Source organism: Lolium perenne, chromosome 5, assembly GCF_019359855.2.
Source record: "Lolium perenne isolate Kyuss_39 chromosome 5, Kyuss_2.0, whole genome shotgun sequence".
NCBI classification, from domain to species: domain Eukaryota; kingdom Viridiplantae; phylum Streptophyta; class Magnoliopsida; order Poales; family Poaceae; genus Lolium; species Lolium perenne.
The window spans coordinates 227,188,669-227,199,671 of record NC_067248.2 but is presented as its reverse complement, the minus strand read 5'-3'; the positions used below and the strand labels follow the sequence as shown (position 1 = coordinate 227,199,671).

Below are 11,003 nucleotides of genomic sequence, written 5' to 3'. Positions count from 1 at the left end.
CAGGAAGTAAAGATGCAGTAAAACAGTAAACAAGCGATGATTGCAGTACTTAGAAACAAGGCCTAGGGATCATACTTTCACTAGTGGACACTCTCAACATTGATCACATAAATAAATAAGTTCTCTTCCTTTGTGCTACATATACTCTTGTTTGATAATGAACACCATTCGTTGTGTAGGGCTACAAGAGCTCCCTCAATGCCGGAGTTAACAAGCTCCACAACATTCGGCATTCATATTTAAGTAACCTTTAGAGCATAATAGATCTTTGCAATTTAAATCGAGTACTAACATAGCATACACACTGTCACCTTTACACTATGAAGGGGGAATAAATCACATCAATACTATCATAGTAATAATTAACTCCATAACCTACAAGAGATTATGATCATAGCCTACGCCAAGTACTACACGATGCACACACTGTCACCATTACACCGTGAAGGAGGAATAGACAACTTTAATAACATCACAAGAGTAGCACATAGACTAATAGTGATACAAAGCTCATATGAATCTCAATCATGTAAGGCAGCTCATGAGATCATTGTATTGAAGTAAATAGGAGAGAGATTAACCACATAGCTACCGGTACAGCCCTTAGCCTCGATGGAGAACTACTCCCTCCTCATGGGAGACAGCAGCGTTGATGAAGATGGCGATGGTGTCGATGGAGAAGCCTTCCGGGGGCACTTCCCCATCCCGGCGGCGTGCCGGAACAGAGACTCCTGTCCCCCAGATCTTGGCTTCGCGATGGCGGCGGCTCTGGAAGGTTTCTCGTACCATGGTTTTTCCGTATCGAAGATTTAGGTCAGGGACCTTTAAATAGGCGAAGAGGCGGAGTCGGAAGGCTGACGAGGCGGTGACACAATAGGGGGGCGCGGCCCAGGCCCTGGCCGCGCCACCCTGTCATCTGGTGGCCCTGTGGCCCCCCTCTGCTGGCTCTCGGGTGTTCTGGAAGCTTCGTGGAAAAATAGGATGCTGGGCATTGATTTCGTCCGATTCCGAGAATATTTCCTTACTAGGATTTCTGAAACCAAAAACAGCAGAAAACAGGAACTGGCACTTCGGCATCTTGTTAATAGGTTAGTTCCGGAAAATGCATCAAAACGATATAAAGTATGAATAAAACATGTAGGTATTGTCATAAAACTAGCATGGAACATAAGAAATTATAGATACGTTGGAGACGTATCAAGCATCCCCAAGCTTAGTTCCTACTCGCCCTCGAGTAGGTAAACGATAACAATGATAATTTCTTAAGTGACATGCTACCAACATAATCTTGATCATACTATTGTAAGCATATGAGATGAATGCAGTGATTCAAAGCAATGGTAAATACAATGAGTAAACAACTGAACCATATAGCAAAGACTTTTCGTGAATAGTACTTTCAAGACAAGCATCAATAAGTCTTGCATAAGAGTTACTCATAAAGCAATAAATTCTTAGTAGAAAGCTTTGAAACAACACAAAGGAAGATATAAGTTTCAGCAATTGCTTTCAACTTGTAACATGTATATCTCATGGATAGTTGTCAACATAAAGCAATATAACAAGTGCAATAGGTAAACATGTAAGAATCAATGCACAGTTGACACAAGTGTTTGCTTCTAAGATAGAAGGAATAGGTAAACTGACTCAACATAAAGTAAAAGAATGGCCCTTCGCAGAGGGAAGCAGGGATTAAATCATGTGCTAGAGCTTTTTAAGTTTTGAAATCATATAGAGAGCATAAAAGTAAGGTTTTGAGAGGTGTTTGTTGTTGTCAACGAATGGTAGCGGGTACTCTAACTACCTTATCAACCAGACTTTCAAGAGCGGCTCCCATGAAGGACGTTATCTCTACCAGCAAGGTAGATCATCCCTCTTCTCTTTTGTTTACACATGTATTTTAATTTCATTATTTATGGATGACACTCCTCCCAACCTTTTGCTTACACAAGCCATGGCTAACCGAATCCTCGGGTGCCTTCCAACATTCACATACCATGAAGGAGTGTCTATTTGCAAAATTAAGTTGCTTACTGATGAATCAGAGCAAAACATGTGAAGAGAATTATTAATGAAGGTTAATTAATCAGGGCTGGGAACCCCATTGCCAGCTCTTTTTGCAAAATTATTGGATAAGCGGATGAAGCCACTAGTCCATTGTGAAAGTCTGTCAGAAGTAAATGACAAGGTTGAAAGATAAACACCACATACTTCCTCATGAGCCATAAAACATTGACACAAATAAGAGATAATAGCTTTTGAATTGTTTAAAGGTAGCACATGAAGTATTTGCTTGGAATGGCAGAGAAATACCATGTGGTAGGTAGGTATGGTGGACACAAATGGCATAGTTTTTGGCTCAAGGATTTGGATGCACGAGAAGAATTCCTCTCAATACAAGGCTAGGCTAGCAAGGTTGTTTGAAGCAAACTCAAGTATAAAACGGTGCAGCAAGACTCACATATGAACATATTGTAAGCATTATAAGACTTTACATCGTCTCCTTGTTGTTCAAACACCTTAACCAGAAAATATCTAGACTTAGAGAGACCAATCATGCAAACCAAATTTTAACAAGCTCTATGTAGTTCTTCATTAATGGGTGCAAAGTACATGATGCAAGAGCTTAAACATGATCTATATGAGCACAACAATTGCCAAGTATCAAATTATTCAAGACATTATACCAATTACCACATGAAGCATTTTCTGTTTCCAACCATATAGCAATTAACGAAGCGGTTTTCAACTCCGTCATGAACATTAAAGATAGAACTAAGAACACCAGTGTTCATATGAACAAGCGGAGCGTGTCTCTCTCCCACACAAGCATGAATTTATTCAGGGAAGGAAAATAACAAAACGAAAATAAAAACAAACAGACGCTCCAAGTAAAGTACATAAGATGTGACCGAATAAAAATATAGTTTCAAGAGAAGAAACCTGATAAATTGTCGATGAAGAAGGGGATGCCTTGGGCATCCCCAAGCTTAGATGCTTGAGTCTACTTGAAATACGCAGGATGAACCACGGGGGCATCCCCAAGCTTAGACTTTTCAGTCTTCTTGATCATAGTATATCATCCTCCTCTCTTGACCCTTGAAAACTTCCTCCACACCAAACTGGAAACAACTCATTAGAGGGTTAGTGCATAATCAAAATTTCACATGTTCAGAGGTGACACAATCATTCTTAACACTTCTGGACATTCCACAAAGCTACTGGAAGTTAATGGAACAAAGAAATCCATCCAACACAGCAAAAGAGGCAATGCGAAATAAAAGGCAGAATCTGTCAAAACAGAACAGTTTGTAAAGACGAATTTTTTAGAGGCACTGGACTTGCTCAGATGAAAATGCTCAAATTGAATGAAAGTTGCGTACATATCTGAGGATCACGCACGTAAATTGGCAGATTTTTCTGAGTTACCTACAGAGAACCCTGCCCAAATTCGTGACAGACAGAAATCTGTTTCTGCGCAATAATCCAAATCTAGTATGAACCTTGCTATCAAAGACTTTACTTGGCACAACAATGCAATAAAATAAAGATAAGGAGAGGTTGCTACAGTAGTAACAACTTCCAAGACTCAAATATAAAACAAAAGTGTTGTAGTAAAATAAACACATGGGTTATCTCCCAAGAAGTTCTTTCTTTATAGCCATTAAGATGGGCTCAGCAATTTTAACAATGCACTCACAAGAAATAAGAGTTGAAGCAAAAGAGAGCATCAAGAAGAAAATTCAAAACACATTTAAGTCTAACATGCTTCCTATGCATAGGAATCTTGTAAATAAACAAGTTCATGAAGAGCAAAGTAACAAGCATAGGAAGATAAAACCAGTGTAACTTCAAAAATTTCAGCATATAGAGAGGTGTTTTAGTAACATGAAAATTTCTACAACCATATTTTCCTCTCTCATAATAACTTTCAGAGGCATCATGAACAAACTCAACAATATAAGTATCACATAAAGCATTCTTATTCACATGCATAAAAGTATCATTACTCTCCACATAAGCATAATCAATTTTATTAGTTGTAGTGGGAGCAAATTCAACAAAGTAGCTATCATTATTATTCTCATCAAGTGTAGGAGGCATAGTATAATCATCATAAAATTTACTCTCCATAGTAGGCGGCACCAAAAGACCACTATCATTATAATCATCATAAATGGGAGGCATATCATAATCAACTTAAACTTTCTCCTCAATACCCGGAGGACTAAAGAGATCATTTTCATCAAAACCGACCTCCCCAAGCTTAGAATTTTCCATAGCATTAGCAAAAATGGTGTTCAAAGCATTCATACTAATAACATTCCCATTAGCATACATATAAAGTTCCATGGGTTTTTTAATTCTCTCTTCAAACACATCATGTCCTAATTCAAGATAAAGTTCATAAAGATCTCTCATTGTGTTGTTGTTTTCCATTAAGCCTAACTAGTGTAAAACAAGAAACAAAAAGATGCAATTGCAGGATCTAAAGGAAATAGCTTCGAGCACACACACAACGGCAACAGAAAAGTACTTAGTTACCTGGGACCGGAGTATGAGTGCCTTTTACCTTTCCTCCCTGGCAACGGCGCCAGAAAAGTGCTTGATGTCTACGGGTGCTTCTATTCTTGTAGACAGTGTTGGGCCTCCAAGAGCAGAGGTTTGTAGAACAGCAGCAAGTTTCCCTTAAGTGGATCACCCAAGGTTTATCGAACTCAGGGAGGAAGAGGTCAAAGATATCCCTCTCAAGCAACCCTGCAATCACGATACAAGAAGTCTCTTGTGTCCCCAACACACCTAATATACTTGTCAGATGTATAGGTGCATTAGTTCGGCGAAGAGATAGTGAAATACAAGTGGTATGAATGAATATGAGTAGTAGTAACGGCGCCAGAAAAGTGCTTGCTGGCGTGCAGTTGATGGTAGTAATATTGCAGGAAGTAAAGATGCAGTAAAACAGTAAACAAGCGATGATTGCAGTATTTGGAAACAAGGCCTAGGGATCATACTTTCACTAGTGGACACTCTCAACATTGATCACATAAATAAATAAGTTCTCTTCCTTTGTGCTACATATACTCTTGTTTGATAATGAACACCATTCGTTGTGTAGGGCTACAAGAGCTCCCTCAATGCCGGAGTTAACAAGCTCCACAACATTCGGCATTCATATTGAAGTAACCTTTAGAGCATAATAGATCTTTGCAATTTAAACCGAGTACTAACATAGCATACACACTGTCACCTTTACACTATGAAGGGGGAATAAATCACATCAATACTATCATAGTAATAATTAACTCCATAACCTACAAGAGATTATGATCATAGCCTACGCCAAGTACTACACGATGCACACACTGTCACCATTACACCGTGAAGGAGGAATAGACTACTTTAATAGCATCACAAGAGTAGCACATAGACTAATAGTGATACAAAGCTCATATGAATCTCAATCATGTAAGGCAGCTCATGAGATCATTGTATTGAAGTACATAGGAGAGAGATTAACCACATAGCTACCGGTACAACCCTTAGCCTCGATGGAGAACTACTCCCTCCTCATGGGAGACAACAGCGTTGATGAAGATGGCGGTGGTGTCAATGGAGAAGCCTTCCGGGGGCACTTCCCCGTCCCGGCGGCGTGCCGGAACAGAGACTCCTGTCCCCCAGATCTTGGCTTCGCGATGGCGGCGGCTCTGGAAGGTTTCTCGTACCGTGGTTTTTCCGTATTGAAGATTTAGGTCAGGGACCTTTAAATAGGCGAAGAGGCGGAGTCGGAAGGCTGACGAGGCGGTGACACAATAGGGGGGCGCGGCCCAGGCCCTGGCCGCGCCACCCTGTCATCTGGTGGCCCTGTGGCCCCCCTCTGCTGGCTCTCGGGTGTTCTGGAAGCTTCGTGGAAAAATAGGATGCTGGGCATTGATTTCGTCCGATTCCGAGAATATTTCCTTACTAGGATTTCTGAAACCAAAAACAGCAGAAAACAGGAACTGACACTTCGGCATCTTGTTAATAGGTTAGTTCCGGAAAATGCATCAAAACGATATAAAGTATGAATAAAACATGTAGGTATTGTCATAAAACTAGCATGGAACATAAGAAATTATAGATACGTTGGAGTCGTATCAGCAGTTGGAAAACGAGTGTACAAAAATAATGGATAAGGGTGATGATTACACCAAGGTCCACAAGACATATCCGACGATCACAGAGGAGTGGGAAATATTCAGGAAGAATGGTGCTAGAAAGGAGGACAAAGATTTGTGGCAGTGGGGTTTGGACATGCGTCGGATGAACATAGATTCGCTCACTCTCGAAAGCCGTTCTTAGGACCGCAAGAGGCCGAGGTGGAAAATCAAGCCCTGGGAAGAATTTGAGGACCGGCGGCAACGTGAGTTTATCAGGACTCTGTGTCATCAAGAACAAAAAACCATAGAATATGTAATGAACGAGAAGACGAAGCAGTTAATTGTTGAACTGCTAATTTATTTACCAGTCTCCTTGTTCGTCGCCATCGTCATCGTCTCAGTGGATCTGATCGCCATTCACAACATCAAGAGTAGTGGCATTGATAGGCGCTGAAGGATTGACCATGTATCACATGAATGTGTTATAGATCACTCTAAACATCTGTTATAACCAACAACATGAAGAAATATGGCGACTTGTTCCTCCACAAAGACGAGGATGCTATCTTGAAGCAGTCATCTCTCCCTGAACTTTTTCACAAGTTCATAGAAATGAGCTCTTCTCATCTGAAGCATTTGGATAGCCTCTAGATCGTTCCAGTTGTAGATGTAGTTCATGTTTACTATTCTCTCATGACCTGGTGGTAACGTATGGTAGCACACATGATTGCTCCCTCGGGTAGCAGCATGATCCACTCCTGAATGACATGGATATGAGTGTTGCTGCCTGATGAAGAAGCTCGATCTGGTTGCCCTAATCAAAGTGTTCTAGCATGAGGAACAACAAAATGGACCCCACATAGTTCTACCTATATTGATCTACGGTGGGGCAGATAGTAGAGTCGGAGAGTGTGTTTTACCTCTTCCATGGAAGACGATGGAGACAAGCCGGAGTTGAAGAAGAAAAGGAGAAAAACCCCTACCTCCTCTTCACACGGCGACATGGATCCGGTGTTGGAGACCAAGAAGACGAGATCCTCCTCCAGAACGGCAATGGTATGGTGCCAGAGTAAAAGGAATCTACCGGAGGGGTTGATGTTCATCCTCGCCGCAGTCGATGTCGAAAGGGAGGAAATGGGGATTTATGGTTGGGGTTAATGAAGAAGGTGACCGAAAGAAGGGAGGTTTCCCTCACTTTTCCGCACAACGCCGCCGAGATTTTACGATCTATGTATAGCCATCCCGCGCCGATCTCCCTCGTGCACAATGTTGTTGCTTTTTTGCTCAATATTGGTCTGACCCTGGAAAAAACTACTGATTCGAGTGTTCCTGTTAGGCTGCACCGGGAGTGCATGCCACAATGCAGAACCCCTCTAGATATCTAGTCAACTGGTTTTTTTTATTTCCACCGGACCTAACCTAGAAGCATGCGAGCTACTAGAGACGTCTCATTTTTCTTTCAAAATGAAAGTGGGCAACGACCATTTAACGGGATGCATCTTATCAGGATCCAGATATAGATCACAAGTAAGCACTTATGCGCGACAGGTGCAAGCTTGAGGAGCTAGGATGGATGGAAGCGTTCTAGATCGGGCAGGTGCGGCGGAGCTGCCTGTGTGCATGTGGACACTGGAGAGCCGTGTGTGTGTGACATGTGTTGCGGCTGTTGCTGTGCACTGTGCAGCGTGCCTGCCGACCAACCTGTGGCAGGCAGCGCGGGAGAAACGATAACGAAAACTCTCTTCTCCCCGTGTTCTTTCTTTCCCTCCCCTGAACTCCCAGCGGCCCCTTTTCCTCTCTACTCCGGTAGTCCCGTCCCAATTCCCAGACAGAACAGCCGGAGATGGAGACGTCGTCCCCGCCGCTGCCCCGCGTTTGCGTGACCGGTGGCGGCGGGTTCATAGGGTCGTGCCTCGTCAAGCTGCTCCTCACCCGCGGCTACGCCGTCAACGCCACCGTTCGCGACCCACGTATGCAACCAGCCAACCACTGACAGCACCCCCCATCGACGACACAGATCACTCACCACTGCTCAGTTCCTGCATCTTTGTCATCTTGCAGGTGATGCGAAGAATGCGTTCCTGATGCAGCTGGACGGAGCCCCGGAGAATCTGCAGCTGATAAAGGCAGACATGCTCGACTATGACACGGTGGCGGCCGCGTTTGCCGGCTGCGAGGGCGTCTTCCATGTCGCTACTCCGGTGCCCGAGCAAAAGATGGTTGATCCACAGGCAAGTGCATACATATTCTCTTCAGGAAGGCTACGAATACAACTAGTGTTATGTCAGAGGCTCACAGTCACAGCTAGTTAATTCGTAAGTTTTTAGCCGTTCAAAAGAGTAATTTGTATGAGTACTCAGTCGTATTGAGGTGGACGTGCAAAAGAAGACGAGTGTATCTGAACAAAAGCAAAAGTATTCATTGCAAGGAGAAGGGAAGGGAACCAACAGTCTGGGGAGGGGATGAAAAATACTAGAAGAATGCATTTCGTATGAGCTCGGAATTGGCTTATTGAGTGCTAGTGGTCACTGATGTGGAGATGCATTTCTTCTTCTCAACGTTCTTTTTTACTAGAAAAATATGACTGGAATTTCTCACAAAATATGCTCCTAGCTAGTATCTAAGTATCATACACCGGTCAAATTGTAACCCCAAAAATAAGATCCTGTAATCCTACCTTGTTGTGCTTCTGCATACTTACGCTAAGAAAGATAACCCGTTCTGCTGTTGCTAGTGACAACTTGACAATATTGTGCAGAAAGAGATGATGGATCCCGCAGTGAAGGGCACCACGAACGTACTCAAGGCTTGCTCGGCGAAGAAAGTACAAAAACTCATCCTCGTCTCGTCCATTGCCGCTAGTTGCTTTACTCTGGATTGGCCTCAGGATAAAATCAAAGACGAGAGCTGCTGGTCAGACAAAGAGTTGTGCAGGGAGAATGAGGTCACCGCTCAGAAACCAACGCCGGTCAATGAATTCAAAGTAATTATCTAGAGTGAGGTAGGACTAATCGCAGCGATCCATACTTGTTTGTGTTGGCAGAACTGGTATTCGCTTGCTAAGACAATGGCTGAAGAAATGGCCCTAGAATACGGGCTGAAGAACGGACTGCACGTCGCCACAGTTTTGCCAGGTCTGGTTTTGGGCCCTCTGTTGCAACATGTGGCAATCAATACCACTAGCAAGGTCCTCATCTACATACTAAAAGGTTTGTCTTGTGAGTGCAAAAACTATTTTCTGCAGCATTTCTTTCTTTCCATTTATCACAAATATATATAATCAATTTTGGGCATCGAACATTGCAGTTCTACTGGAACAATGGCCTGCTGAACTGTAAATTGAAATATGAAGTTAAGAAAACTAGCACCTCACAAATGCGAGGGCGACATCTTTAATTTTTGGAAAGTGACCGAGAAATAATTTTATTGTTTGTGGATATTCAAAAAAAAATTGGGCAGGTAATAATGTGGTTATGAGTTCACAAATATGACACATCTGTGGAACAATGCCCTGCTGAACTATAAATCGAAGGATGGGCCTTAACTTTACCATTACTGTGATGTAGCGTAATTATGTTATATGTCTGGTGTCAGGAGGTCCCGACACAATGAACAACAAGTTCTATCCTATAGTAGACGTCCGTGATGTCGCCGACGCGTTGCTCCTGTTGTACGACAAGGCAGGTCGATCAGAGAGATACATATGCTCACTCGATGAGATGGACCTAAAGGATTTGTTGGGAATTCTGAAGAGCATGTACCCTAACTACAGTTACGCAGACAAGTAAGCCTCATCATACAAATGCCGTGGCATAACTTAGTTATCTCTTACAAAAGATTTGAACCACTTATTCTTGGGTTCGCAGGATGGTTGATGTGGATTATAAAGTTGAAGTGACTTCTGATAAACTAAAGAATTTGGGGTGGAAGCCAAGAAAGTTGGAGGAGACTCTGGCGGATAGCATCAAATCTTACGAAAAAACAGGCCTTCTTCACGGTTCAGATGGCGAACATTGCCGACTTCCCTACTTATACTGCATGCCGCCTATCCTGGAATGAAAATTGTACTACCATCATGCATTCATTTTGTATTCTGCTTCAAACATAGTTGAATGTATTATGAGAAAATAATAAGGGGATCGGTCTGGTGTCCCGTCCTATGAGTTTGCCCATTCTGAATAGATGAGAAATAGGAAATATATTAATACTAGTTGAATGCCCGTGCGTTGTCACGGGTTTTTAAATTTGTTTTGCTGCTTCGGGAGCACATCAGAATTTTGGCCTAACAAAATTCACTTGAAAATATAGAATATAATAACTTATTAATTATTATAAGTTAAGCACATGTTTTAATTTAAATTTAATTTTAAATAACATAATGTAAGTTACTTGGTACACTTTATTCCCATGTTAGGAATCTCGGTGCTATTCTCCTCGTTATAAAGTGTTGCTACACCGATCGATTAGTACCTCCTTACTGTGAGCTCATGCATCACTGCTTCTAGATTTTAATATTTGCTCCGTCTCACGAAACTTGTGTAAACTTTTTCTAAATTTGAGTATCTACATACTAAATAGTATTTAAATACATCTAATCTTAGCTAAAATTAATAGAGGAGTATATATAATAAAAAAGAACTAAAAATTTATGAAAAATCCAAAATCTAAACGTAATTAATGTAGTGAAACAATGTAAAACTTGTTTGTATATACACATGTTGTGTGGAGCTGCACAGTTATGTCGTGGCAAGTTCAAAATGAGCCTCGTCAATCCTACACACTTCGCTTTTCTCAGTGAATAACGTAACATGTAATAATGCAAAGTGGACGTGTAAAAGAAAAAAGAAAAAGCGTAGCTGAGGAATT

At 41.9% G+C, this 11,003-nt stretch overlaps 1 protein-coding gene across 1 annotated transcript; it reads left to right on the top strand.

Moving 5' to 3' along the window:
* Positions 1–7,839: 7,839 nt before the first annotated feature.
* LOC127302130 (cinnamoyl-CoA reductase 1) lies at positions 7,840–10,297 on the top strand. The gene is made up of 6 exons (XM_051332492.2): positions 7,840–8,107; positions 8,199–8,368; positions 8,896–9,081; positions 9,181–9,346; positions 9,732–9,921; positions 10,004–10,297. Exons 1-6 carry the CDS (start codon positions 7,981–7,983, stop codon positions 10,194–10,196), a joined length of 1,032 nt encoding a protein of 343 aa, XP_051188452.1. The 5' UTR covers positions 7,840–7,980; the 3' UTR covers positions 10,197–10,297.
* Positions 10,298–11,003: the final 706 nt, after the last annotated feature.

Excerpts from the sequence above, each read along its gene's own strand:
- LOC127302130 (XM_051332492.2), top strand. The coding sequence starts at position 7,981 with ATGGAGACGTCGTCCCCGCCGCTGCCCCGCGTTTGCGTGACCGGTGGC. Across the intron at positions 9,347-9,731 it reads CCTCATCTACATACTAAAAG|GAGGTCCCGACACAATGAAC; the intron begins GTTTGTCTTGTG and ends GTCTGGTGTCAG. Across the intron at positions 9,922-10,003 it reads AACTACAGTTACGCAGACAA|GATGGTTGATGTGGATTATA; the intron begins GTAAGCCTCATC and ends TTGGGTTCGCAG.